Source organism: Pseudophryne corroboree, chromosome 4 (genome assembly GCF_028390025.1).
Source record: "Pseudophryne corroboree isolate aPseCor3 chromosome 4, aPseCor3.hap2, whole genome shotgun sequence".
NCBI lineage: Eukaryota > Metazoa > Chordata > Amphibia > Anura > Myobatrachidae > Pseudophryne > Pseudophryne corroboree.
This window is the reverse complement of record NC_086447.1, coordinates 325,961,000-325,974,947: the sequence shown is the minus strand read 5'-3', so window position 1 is coordinate 325,974,947 and position 13,948 is coordinate 325,961,000. Positions and strand designations below refer to the sequence as shown.

The 13,948-nt window shown below is 48.3% G+C and overlaps 1 protein-coding gene across 27 annotated transcripts in view; it reads left to right on the top strand.

Annotated features, from left to right (window-relative positions):
• The window catches only part of DLG1 (discs large MAGUK scaffold protein 1), a 1,011,951-nt gene that overhangs the window by 863,281 nt on the left and 134,722 nt on the right, over positions 1-13,948 (top strand). For all 27 annotated transcript variants that reach the window (XM_063916386.1, XM_063916392.1, XM_063916391.1 and 24 more), the window contains one exon: positions 5,102-5,278. In XM_063916386.1, the coding sequence (XP_063772456.1) occupies positions 5,102-5,278 (177 nt within the window). The remainder of the gene's footprint in view (positions 1-5,101; positions 5,279-13,948) is intronic.

Genomic DNA, 13,948 nt, shown 5'->3' with positions numbered 1-13,948 from the left:
ACAGCCGACAAATCAATTAGTGCCTGTCCAGGCGTCTCAGACACCGTCAGGGGCGATAAAACGCCCGTTACCTCAGTGGGTCGACACAGACCCAGACACGGATACTGAGTCCAGTGTCGACGGTGAGGAGACAAACGTAATGTCAAGTAGGGCCACACGTTACATGATCACGGCAATGAAGGAGGCATTGAACATTTCTGACACTACAAGTACCACAAAGAAGGGTATTATGTGGGGAGTGAAAAAACTACCAGTAGCTTTTCCTGAGTCAGATGAATTAAATGAGGTGTGTGATAAAGCGTGGGTTTCCCCCGATAAAAAAGTGCTAATCTCTAATAAATTATTGGCACTATACCCTTTCCCGCCAGAGGTTAGGGCGCATTGGGAAACACCCCCTAAAGTAGATAAAGCGCTCACACGTTTATCTAAACAAGTAGCGTTACCGTCTCCTGATACGGCCGCCCTCAAAGAACCAGCGGATAGAAGGCTGGAAAATATCCTGAAGGGTATATACACACATACTGGTGTTATACTGCGACCAGCAATCGCATCAGCCTGGATGTGCAGTGCTGGAGTGGCGTGGTCGGATTCCCTGACTGAAAATATTGATACCCTGGATAGGGACAGTATATTACTAACTATAGAGCATTTGAAGGATGCATTACTATATATGCGTGATGCACAGAGGGATATTTGCACCCTGGCATCAAGAGTGAGTGCTATGTCCATTTCTGCCAGAAGAGCGTTATGGACGCGACAGTGGTCAGGGGATGCGGATTCCAAACGACATATGGAAGTATTGCCGTTTAAAGGAGAGGAGTTATTTGGGGCCGGTCTATCGGACCTGGTGGCCACGGCAACGGCCGGAAAGTCCACCTTTTTACCCCAGGTCACCCCTCAGCAGAAAAAGACACCGTCTTTTCAAACTCAGTCCTTTCGTTCCCATAAGTACAGGCGGGCAAAAGGCCACTCATTTCTGCCCCGGGGCAGAGGATGAGGAAAAAGACTGCACCAGGCAGCCTCTTCCCAGGAGCAGAAGCCCTCCTCTGCTTCTGCCAAGTCTTCAGCATGACGCTGGGGCTTTACAAGCGGACTCGGACACGGTGGGGGCCCGTCTCAAAAATTTCAACGCGCAGTGGGCTCACTCGCAAGTGGACCCCTGGATTCTGCAGGTAGTATCACAGGGGTACAAACTGGAATTCGAGACGTCTCCCCCTCGCCGGTTCCTGAAGTCTGCTCTACCAAAGTCTCCCTCCGACAGGGAGGCAGTTTTGGAAGCCATTCACAAGCTGTATTCCCAGCAGGTGATAATCAAGGTACCTCTCCTACAACAGGGAAAGGGGTATTATTCCACGCTGTTTGTGGTACCGAAGCCGGACGGCTCGGTGAGACCAATTTTAAATCTAAAATCCTTGAACACTTACATAAAGAGTTTCAAATTCAAGATGGAGTCACTCAGAGCAGTGATAGCAAACCTGGAAGAAGGGGACTATATGGTGTCTCTGGACATCAAAGATGCTTATCTCCACGTCCCAATCTACCCTTCTCACCAAGGGTACCTCAGGTTTGTAGTACAAAACTGTCATTATCAGTTTCAGACGCTGCCGTTTGGGTTGTCCACGGCACCTCGGGTCTTTACCAAGGTAATGGCCGAAATGATGATTCTTCTTCGAAGAAAAGGCGTTTTAATTATCCCTTACTTGGACGATCTCCTGATAAGGGCAAGGTCCAGGGAACAGTTAGAAGTCGGAGTAGCACTATCTCAGTTAGTGTTACGTCAGCACGGGTGGATCCTAAATATTCCAAAATCGCAGCTGATTCCAACGACACGTCTCCTGTTCCTAGGAATGATTCTGGACACAGTCCAGAAAAAGGTGTTTCTCCCAGAGGAGAAGGCCAGGGAGTTATCCGAGCTAGTCAGGAATCTCCTAAAACCAGGCCAGGTGTCAGTGCATCAGTGCACGAGGGTCCTGGGAAAAATGGTGGCTTCTTACGAAGCGATTCCATTTGGAAGATTCCATGCAAGAACGTTTCAGTGGGATCTTCTGGACAAATGGTCCGGATCGCATCTTCAGATGCATCAGCGGATAACCCTGTCGCCAAGGACAAGGGTGTCTCTTCTGTGGTGGCTGCAGAGTGCTCATCTACTAGAGGGCCGCAGATTCGGCATTCAGGATTGGATCCTGGTGACCACAGATGCCAGCCTGAGAGGCTGGGGAGCAGTCACACAGGGACAAAATTTCCAGGGCTTGTGGTCAAGCATGGAAACATCTCTTCATATAAACATTCTGGAACTAAGGGCCATTTACAATGCCCTAAGTCAAGCAAAACCCCTGCTTCAGGGTCAGGCGGTATTGATCCAATCGGACAACATCACGTCAGTCGTCCACGTAAACAGACAGGGCGGCACGAGAAGCAGGAGGGCGATGGCAGAAGCTGCAAGGATTCTTCGCTGGGCGGAGAATCATGTGATAGCACTGTCAGCAGTGTTCATTCCGGGAGTGGACAACTGGGAAGCGGACTTCCTCAGCAGACACGACCTTCACCCGGGGGAGTGGGGACTTCATCCAGAAGTCTTCCAAGAGATGGTAAACCGTTGGGAAAAACCAAAGGTGGACATGATGGCGTCCCGTCTCAACAAAAAACTGGACAGATATTGCGCCAGGTCAAGGGACCCTCAGGCAATAGCGGTGGACGCTCTGGTAACACCATGGGTGTACCAGTCAGTGTATGTGTTCCCTCCTCTGCCTCTCATACCAAAAGTACTGAGAATCATAAAAAGGAGAGGAGTAAGAACTATACTCGTGGTTCCGGATTGGCCAAGAAGGACTTGGTACCCGGAACTTCAAGAGATGCTCACGGAGGACCCGTGGTCTCTACCTCTAAGAAAGGACCTGCTCCAGCAGGGACCTTGTCTGTTCCAAGACTTACCGCGGCTGCGTTTGACGGCATGGCGGTTGAACGCCGGATTCTGAAGGAAAAAGGCATTCCGGAAGAAGTCATCCCTACCCTGATAAAGGCCAGGAAGGATGTAACCGCAAAACATTATCACTGCATTTGGCGAAAATATGTTGCGTGGTGTGAGGCCCCTACAGAGGAATTTCAACTGGGTCGCTTCCTACATTTCCTGCAAACAGGACTGTCTATGGGCCTAAAATTAGGGTCCATTAAAGTTCAAATTTCGGCCCTGTCGATTTTCTTCCAAAAAGAACTGGCTTCAGTGCCTGAAGTCCAGACGTTTGTCAAAGGGGTACTGCATATACAGCCTCCTTTTGTGCCCCCGGTGGCACCTTGGGATCTCAATGTGGTTTTGGGGTTCCTAAAATCACATTGGTTTGAACCACTCACCACTGTGGAATTAAAATATCTCACATGGAAGGTGGTAATGCTGTTAACCCTGGCTTCAGCCAGGCGTGTCTCAGAATTGGCGGCTTTATCTTATAAAAGCCCTTACCTGATTTTTCACACGGATAGGGCAGAATTGAGGACTCGTCCTCAATTTCTCCCAAAGGTGGTTTCAGCGTTTCACGTGAACCAGCCTATTGTGGTGCCTGCGGCTACTAGGGACTTGGAGGACTCCAAGTTACTGGACGTAGTCAGGGCCCTGAAAATATATATTTCCAGGACGGCTGGAGTCAGGAAATCTGACTCGCTGTTTATCCTGTATGCACCCAACAAGCTGGGTGCTCCTGCTTCTAAGCAGACGATTGCTCGTTGGATTTGTAGTACAATTCAGCTTGCGCATTCTGTGGCAGGCCTGCCACAGCCAAAATCTGTAAAAGCCCATTCCACAAGGAAGGTGGGCTCATCTTGGGCGGCTGCCCGAGGGGTCTCGGCTTTACAACTTTGCCGAGCAGCTACTTGGTCAGGGGCAAACACGTTTGCTAAATTCTACAAATTTGATACCCTGGCTGAGGAGGACCTGGAGTTCTCTCATTCGGTGCTGCAGAGTCATCCGCACTCTCCCGCCCGTTTGGGAGCTTTGGTATAATCCCCATGGTCCTTACGGAGTCCCAGCATCCACTTAGGACGTTAGAGAAAATAAGAATTTACTTACCGATAATTCTATTTCTCATAGTCCGTAGTGGATGCTGGGCGCCCATCCCAAGTGCGGATTGTCTGCAATACTTGTATATAGTTATTGTTACAAAATTCGGGTTATTATTGTTGTGAGCCATCTTTTCAGAGGCTCCTTCGTTTATCATACTGTTAACTGGGTTCAGATCACAGGTTGTACGGTGTGATTGGTGTGGCTGGTATGAGTCTTACCCGGGATTCAATATCCTTCCTTATTATGTACGCTCGTCCGGGCACAGTATCCTAACTGAGGCTTGGAGGAGGGTCATAGGGGGAGGAGCCAGTGCACACCAGCTAGTTCAAGCTTTTACTTTTGTGCCCAGTCTCCTGCGGAGCCGCTATCCCCCTGGTCCTTACGGAGTCCCAGCATCCACTACGGACTATGAGAAATAGAATTATCGGTAAGTAAATTCTTATTTTTTTAAATATATGCAGAAATGACAAATTCAGTTACCCGCGAGCTGAGACATGTGGTCTCTGGTCATTGGTATAGTGCTCTGAGCTAATCCATTACAGACCTATGAGCATCCCCAAGGCAGCAGATGCGAGCAGAAATGAGCTTTACATGTTGCCTTAGGCTGCTCACGGTTGATCGCAGGTCTTTAATTGAATAGCTCTGAGCACTTTACCTAGGAGCACGGACTGTTCCATACAACCCACAGGTAATAGAATCTACCTGTTATTGGATGATATGTCTGAGCAAATATATGTGGAAACTTTAATTCAGAGGTTCTCAAACTCGGTCCTCGGGGGCACACACAGTGCATGTTTTGCAGGTAACCCAGCAGGTGCACAGGTGTATTAATTACTCACTGACACATTTTAAAAGGTCCACAGGTGGAGCTAATTATTTCACTTGCGATTCTGTGAGGAGACCTGCAAAACATGCACTGTGTGGGCCCCCGAGGACCGAGTTTGAGAACCTCTGCTTTAATTATTAATGATGATAATCATTTGATTTTAACATAGGTTTGACTTAGTAAAAAATTTATGATTTCATAACAACCTTTCATAATTTTTTTAGAGCCCTCTTTGATTATGACAAGACTAAAGACAGTGGCCTTCCGAGCCAAGGACTTAACTTCAAGTTTGGGGATATTCTACACGTCGTTAATGCCTCTGATGATGAATGGTGGCAGGCTCGCCAAGTCACTGCAGATGGAGAAAGTGAAGAGATAGGAGTCATTCCTAGCAAGCGCAGGTACACTATATTGTTTGTTGTAGTTACCAGTTTTTGTGCTTGCCTCTGTTATTTCTTGAGATAATGCATGCCCTCAATTAATAGGGAACTTAATCATAACGCATGCATATGGGAATCTACCAAATATTCTAGAATGTTAGCCGCGAATATTCTAAGTATTCACTCCGCAATCATTCTAGAATATTCCCCATCTGTATATACAGTAAGTGAATTGGCCACCCAACCAGAGCAGTCAGTTGACAGTTGTGTTTGTCTTGTATTTTTCTTCAACGTAGCTAAAAAATTAGAGCTAATTTGAAAGTTACCCAAACCCGCTCCTATATCATAGGTAATAAAATGAATGTTGAGCAGTGTCATACCCGTTTCACATGAGTCCCTGACCTGGGATATTGCCAGTTGCTGGCTTAATGTGAAAGGGACTATCCGGGTTTGGTGCCCTGGAATGCAACAATGGCCCAGGAGGAGGTAGTCTGCAGTATGAATGTATGACCTTGGTTATCCGACCTGGGTCACCTTAAAATTAGCAGAAAGCTGGATGACAGGCGGTTGGAGATTGTCATCTCCAAACACTGGCAATAACCCAGGTCCAGCCTGCAGTGTGCACACGGTTTTAAGCAGTTGTGACATGGCTTGAAACAGTGTTCAATAACCCAGGTTGGACCTGGATTTTTAATGTGAAATGGGCTTTATTAGCTCTGTACTATATAATTTTACCACCTCAAATTCAATCCTTAAACAAAGAACTTCTGTAACCTGGGCCAACACTGATGTTGATAGATGTGGAGACGATAGGTAAACTTGGTTATCATCTGCATTAGAGATAATAAAGTATGATGGAACATATTTGTTTTCAGAGAAGTGGTATAGACAGAGAAAAACAGTGACTTAAGAGTGAAATAGAGCCACATGTGAAATAGAGCTGTCAGTTTGGAGACCGTTCCCTTTATGTATGTTGGACAAAGTCAATCTGTTAAAAATGGTATCCTTTCCAAGGTTGCTATACCCATTGCAAGTACTCCCGTTTATGATAACAAGGAGGGACATCGAAGATTAATAAATTATTTAACCACATTATATTAGATGACAAAAAGGCCAGAATAAGCTTGGGTAAATTGCAGCAAAAAAAAATAATATATATATATATATATATATATATATATATATATATATATAGTATCCGGACTCCAGGTCGACACCAATTGGTCGACACACCTTAGGTCGACATGGAAAAAGGTCGACATGAGTTTTTCACGTTTTTTTCTTTTTTTGGAACCTTTTCATTCTTAACGATCCACGTGGACTACTATTGGAACGGTAATCTGTGCCGAGCGAAGCGGTAGCGGAGCAAAGGCACCATGCCTGAAGCATGGCGAGCCATGCGAGGGGACGCGGTGCACTAACTGGGGTTCCCAGTCACTCTACGAAGAAAACGACACCAAAAAACCATAAAAAACTCATGTCGACCTTTTTCCATGCCGACCTTGTCCCTGTCGACCTTTTGTCCATGTTGACATTTTGTCCATGTCGACCTAAGGTGTGTCGACCTAAGGTGTGTCGACCAATTGGCGTCGACCTTTTTGTTGAGGAAGGGGAAGTGTCCCCGAAACGTTACCTGTCTGCTTTAATAAACACTTCACGGGGTGAAGTTTTTTCATCATTCCGTGAGTCTGTGAGTGCCACCTATCATTGTTTGTTGTATATGTATATGTGTATGTATATATATATATATATATATATATATTGGGAGCGTGATATTTCTGCACACTCATCTTTAGAACAATCATTTCTACCAAGTATGAGCTTAACAGCTTTAATCTGACGTCCTAGTGGATGCTGGGAACTCCGTAAGGACCATGGGGAATAGACGTGCTCCGAAGGAGACTGGGCACTCTAAGAAAGAATTAGGACTACTGGTGTGCACTGGCTCCTCCCTCTATGCCCCTCCTCCAGACCTCAGTTAGAATCTGTGCCCGGCTCGAGCTGGTTGCACACTAGGGGCTCTCCTGAGCTCCTAGTAAAGAAAGTATTTATTAGGTTTTTTATTTTCAGTGAGATCTGCTGGCAACAGACTCACTGCTACGAGGGACTTAGGGGAGAGAAGCGAACCTACCTGCTTGCAGCTAGCTTGGGCTTCTAGGCTACTGGACACCATTAGTTCCAGAGGGATCGAACACAGGCCCAGCCTCGGTCGTCCGGTCCTGGAGCCGCGCCGCCGTCCCCCTTGCAGAGCCAGAAGCAAGAAGAACGTCCTGGAAATCGGCGGCTGAAGACTCCGGTCTTCAGTAAGGTAGCGCACAGCACTGCAGCCATTGCTCCCCATGCACACCACATACTCCGGTCACTGATGGGTGCAGGGCGCTGGGGGGGGGGGGGGGGGGCGCCGCGCCCTGGGCTGCAATTAGATTACCTTAAAATGGCAAAAAACACATAATATAGTCTAATAAACTATATAAGTGTAAAAATCCCCTGCCATAATATTAATATAAAGAGCGGGAGAAGCCCGCCGAAAAAGGGGCGGGGCTATCTCCCTCAGCACACTGGCGCCATTTCCTCTTCACAGCTCCGCTGGAAGGACGCTCCCCAGGCTCTCCCCTGCAGTTTCCAGGCTCAATAGGGTAAAAAAGAGAGGGGGGCACTAAATTTAGGCGCAAAACTGTGTTTTATAGCTGCTATAGGGAAAATCACTTTGTGTAGTGTAAATCCCTGTTTATATAGCGCTGTGGTGTGTGCTGGCATACTCTCTCTCTGTCTCCCCAAAGGACTTTGTGGGGTCCTGTCCTCAGTCAGAGCATTCCCTGTGTGTGTGCGGTGTGTCGGTACGGCTGTGTCGACATGTTTGATGAGGAGGCTTATGTGGAGGCGGAGCAGGTGCCGATAAATGTGATGTCACCCCCTGCGGGGTCGACACCAGAGTGGATGGATATGTGGAAGGTATTAACCGACAGTGTCAACTCCTTACATAAAAGGTTCGATGACATAACAGCTGTGGGACAGCCGGCTTTTCAGCCAGTGCCTGCCCAGGCGTCTCAAAGGCCATCAGGGGCTCAAAAACGCCCGCTACCTCAGATGGCAGACACAGATGTCGACACGGAGTCTGACTCCAGTGTCGACGACGACGAGACTAATGTACATTCCACTAGGGCTATCCGTTGCATGATTACGGCAATGAAAAATGTGTTGCACATTTCTGACATTAACCCAGGTACCACTAAAAAGGGTATTATGTTTGGGGAGAAAAAGCAACCAGTGGTTTTTCCCCCTTCAGATGAGTTAAATGAAGTGTGTGAAGAAGCGTGGGCTTCCCCTGATAAAAAAAACTAGTGATTTCTAAAAAGTTACTAATGGCGTACCCTTTCCCGCCAGAGGACAGGGTACGTTGGGAGACATCCCCGAGGGTGGATAAAGCGCTCACACGCTTGTCAAAAAAGGTGGCACTACCGTCTCGGGATACGGCCGCCTTAAAGGAGCCTGCGGATAGAAAGCAGGAGGCTATCCTGAAGTGTATATACACACTCAGGTACTATACTGAGACCTGCTATTGCTTCAGCATGGATGTGCAGTGCAGCAGCAGCGTGGTCTGATTCCCTGTCTGATAATATTGATTCCCTTGACAGGGACACTATATTGCTAACCATAGAGCATATTAAAGACGTAGTCTTATACATGAGAGATGCACAGAGGGATATTTGCCGGCTGGCATCTAGAATAAATGCAATGTCCATTTCTGCCAGGAGAGTATTATGGACTCGGCAGTGGACAGGTGATGCGGATTCTAAAAGGCACATGGAGGTTTTGCCTTACAAGGGTGAGGAATTGTTTGGGGATGGTCTCTCGGACCTCGTTTCCACAGCGACAGCTGGGAAGTCAACATTTTTACACCAGGTTCCCTCACAGCCAAAGAAAGCACCGTATTATCAGGTACAGTCCTTTCGGCCCCAGAAAGGCAAGCGGGTTAAAGGTGCGTCCTTTCTGCCCAGAGGCAGGGGTAGAGGGAAAAAGCTGCACCATACAGCCAGTTCCCAAGAACAGAAATCCTCCCCTGCTTCCACTAAATCCACCGCATGACGCTGGGGCTCCACTGGTGGTGCCAGGTGCGGTGGGGGCCCTTCTACGGAACTTCAGCGACCGGTGGGTTCGCTCACAGGTGGATCCCTGGGTTCTACAAGTGGTATCTCAGGGATACAAGCTGGAATTCGAGACGTCTCCCCCTCGCCGTTACCTCAAATCAGCCTTGCCAGCTACTCCCCCGGACAGGGAGGTAGTGCTGGCGGCAATTCACAAGCTGTTCCTCCAGCAGGTGATAATAAAAGTTCCTCTCCTTCAACAGGGACGGGGTTACTATTCCACAATGTTTGTGGTACCGAAACCAGACGGTTCGGTGAGACCCATTCTAAATTTAAAATCCTTGAACACTTATATAAGAAGGTTCAAGTTCAAAATGGAATCGCTCAGGGCGGTTATTGCAAGCCTGGAAGAAGGGGATTACATGGTATCACTGGACATCAAGGATGCGTACCTGCATGTCCCCATTTACCCACCTCACCAGGTGTACCTCCGTTTTGTGGTACAAGACTGCCATTACCAATTCCAGACGTTGCCGTTTGGTCTGTCCACGGCACCGAGGGTATTTACCAAGGTAATGGCCGAAATGATGATACTCCTTCGAAAGAAGGGAGTTATAATTATCCCATACTTGGACGATCTCCTTATAAAGGCGAGGTCCAGGGAGCAGTTGTTGGTCGGAGTAGCACTATCTCAGGAAGTGCTACAACAGCACGGCTGGATTCTGAATATTCCAAAGTCGCAGCTGGTTCCTACGACGCGTCTGCTGTTCCTGGGTATGATTCTGGACACAGAACAGAAGAAGGTGTTTCTCCCGGAGGAGAAGGCCAAGGAGTTGTCATCTCTGGTCAGAGACCTCCTGAAACCAAAACAGGTGTCGGTGCATCACTGCACGCGAGTCCTGGGAAAGATGGTAGCTTCTTACGAAGCAATTCCATTCGGCAGGTTCCATGCAAGGATCTTTCAGTGGGATCTGTTAGACAAGTGGTCCGGATCGCATCTTCAGATGCATTGGCTGATCACCCTGTCCCCGAGGGCCAGGGTGTCTCTGCTGTGGTGGCTGCAGAGTGCTCATCTTCTAGAGGGCCGCAGATTCGGCATACAGGACTGGGTCCTGGTGACCACGGATGCAAGCCTCCGAGGTTGGGGGGCAGTCACGCAGGGAAGAAACTTCCAAGGACAATGGTCGAGTCAGGAGGCTTCCCTACACATAAATATTCTGGAACTAAGGGCCATTTACAATGCCCTAAGTCAGGCAAGACCCCTGCTTCAAAACCAGCCGGTGCTGATTCAGTCAGACAACATCACGGCGGTCGCCCATGTAAACCGACAGGGTGGCACAAGAAGCAGGATGGCGATGGCAGAAGCCACAAGGATTCTCCGATGGGCGGAAAATCACGTGATAGCACTGTCAGCAGTGTTCATTCCGGGAGTGGACAACTGGGAAGCAGACTTCCTCAGCAAGCAAGACCTCCACCCGGGAGAGTGGGGACTTCATCCAGAAGTTTTCCAACTGATTGTAAACCGTTGGGAAAGGCCACAGGCGGACATGATGGCGTCCCGCCTAAACAAAAAGCTAAAAAGATATTGCGCCAGGTCAAGGGACCCTCAGGCGATAGCTGTGGACGCTCTAGTGACACCGTGGGTGTACCAGTCGGTTTATGTGTTCCCTCCTCTTCCTCTCATACCAAAGGTGCTGAGGATAATAAGAAAGAGAGGAGTAAGAACTATACTCATCGTTCCGGATTGGCCAAGAAGGACTTGGTACCCGGAACTACAAGAAATGATCTCAGAGGACCCTTGGCCTCTGCCTCTCAGACTGGACCTGCTACAGCAGGGGCCCTGTCTGTTCCAAGACTTACCGCGGCTGCGTTTGACGGCATGGCGGTTGAACGCCGGATCCTGATGGAAAAGGGCATTCCGGTTGAAGTCATTCCTACGCTGATAAAAGCTAGGAAAGATGTGACAGCAAAGCATTATCACCACATATGGCGAAAATATGTTGCTTGGTGTGAGGCTATAAAGGCCCCCACAGAAGAATTTCAGCTGGGTCGATTTCTGCACTTCCTACAGTCAGGAGTGACTATGGGCCTAAAATTGGGATCCATTAAAGTCCAGATTTCAGCCCTGTCTATTTTCTTTCAAAAAGAACTGGCTTCACTGCCTGAAGTTCAGACGTTTGTTAAGGGAGTGCTGCATATTCAGCCCCCTTTTGTGCCCCCAGTGGCACCTTGGGATCTCAACGTTGTGTTGGATTTCCTAAAATCACATTGGTTTGAGCCACTTCAGACCGTGGAATTAAAATATCTCACGTGGAAAGTGGTCATGCTTTTGGCCTTGGCTTCGGCTAGGCGGGAGTCAGAATTGGCGGCTTTGTCCTGTAAAAGCCCCTATCTGATCTTCCATGTGGACAGAGCAGAATTGAGGACGCGTCCCCAATTCCTCCCTAAGGTGGTATCAGCGTTTCATTTGAACCAACCTATTGTGGTGCCTGCGGCTACTCGGGACTTGGAGGCTTCCAAGTTGCTGGACGTAGTCCGGGCCCTGAAAATCTATGTTTCCAGGACGGCTAGAGTCAGAAAGACTGACTCGCTGTTTATCCTGCATGCACCCAACAAGTTGGGTGCTCCTGCTTCTAAGCAGACTATTGCTCGCTGGATCTGCTCCACGATTCAACTTGCACATTCTGCGGCTGGACTGCCGCATCCTAAATCAGTCAAAGCCCATTCCACGAGGAAGGTGGGCTCTTCTTGGGCGGCTGCCCGAGGGGTCTCGGCTTTACAACTTTGCCGAGCTTCTACCTGGTCGGGATCAAACACGTTTGCAAAATTCTACAAGTTTGATACCCTGGCTGAGGAGGACCTTGAGTTTGCTCATTCGGTGCTGCAGAGTCATCCGCACTCTCCCGCCCGTTTGGGAGCTTTGGTATAATCCCCATGGTCCTTACGGAGTTCCCAGCATCCACTAGGACGTCAGAGAAAATAAGAATTTACTCACCGGTAATTCTATTTCTCGTAGTCCGTAGTGGATGCTGGGCGCCCATCCCAAGTGCGGATTGTCTGCAATACTTGTATATAGTTATTGCCTAACTAAAGGGTTATTGTTATGAGCCATCTGTTCGTGAGGCTCAGTTGTTATTCATACTGTTAACTGGGTATAGTATCACGAGTTGTACGGTGTGATTGGTGTGGCTGGTATGAGTCTTACCCGGGATTCCAAATCCTTTCCTTATTGTGTCAGCTCTTCCGGGCACAGTTTCCCTAACTGAGGTCTGGAGGAGGGGCATAGAGGGAGGAGCCAGTGCACACCAGTAGTCCTAATTCTTTCTTAGAGTGCCCAGTCTCCTGCGGAGCCCGTCTATTCCCCATGGTCCTTACGGAGTTCCCAGCATCCACTATGGACTACGAGAAATAGAATTACCGGTGAGTAAATTCTTATTTTCTACATGCGCCAGATAATGAAGTGGGAATGATAACTGTAAAAAAAAACATTATTAATATCAACTAGGAGAGTATGGTTGGTTATGAGACAAAGATTAAAACTAAATTCATAGAAATCTATTGATCTTAAAATTTGTTAGCAACCCCTGTTTTCAAGAGGGGTTAGGTGATATATCCCTTTTACCTCTTGGAAAAGAATGGGTTTGGTTAGGGTGGTACAGCGCATTAACACATTTTCTCTTACGTCCTAGAGGATGCTGGGGACTCCGTAAGGACCATGGGGGTATAGACGGGCTCCGCAGGAGACATGGGCACTCTAAAGACTTTACAATGGGTGTGCACTGGCTCCTCCCTCTATGCCCCTCCTCCAGCCCTCAGTTGGATCCAGTGCCCAGAGGAGACTGGGTGCACTGCAGGGGAGCTCTACTGAGTTTCTCTGTAAAAGACTTTTTGTTAGGTTTTTTATTTTCAGGGAGCACTGCTGGCAACAGGCTCCCTGCATCGTGGGACTGAGGGGAGAGAAGCAGACCTACTTAAATTATAGGCTCTGCTTCTTAGGTTACTGGACACCATTAGCTCCAGAGGGTCGGAACGCAGGTCTCACCCTCGCCGTTCGTCCCGGAGCCGCGCCGCCGTCCTCACAGAGCCGAAAGATAGAAGCCGGGTGAGTATTAAGAACAAAAGAAGACTTCACAGGTGGCAGAAGACTTCAGATCTTCACTGAGGTAACGCTGCGCGCCATTGCTCCCACACATCCTCTGGGTGAATTACAGAGAGACCTCGGCTCCGGTCACGGCTTTGCTAACTGCCGCCGGTGACCTCCGTCAGCACGCTGCTGATTAACTGCTTCCATCCATTCAGGGATAAACACACTCTCTCCTTCTGCTGCATTATTCAGCGTTGGGCACTGCAGGAACATACGACCGAGGACGCTCGGTCGGGACCAGCCCACGGAGAGGTATTTATTCATACAGCAGTTTTGTTAGTTGCCACACTCAGACTTCCTATTACGGCCTCCGTTTATTAACATCTGTTGTTCAGCTGCTTACCTGATTGTGGATCCGTATATGGACATTCAATTTGATCTGCTTCCTCATTAAAACCGGAGGACATTATACAATTTTAAGTTCAAGGTGTTTCTGTTTTATATTTTACTATATTGCACTAT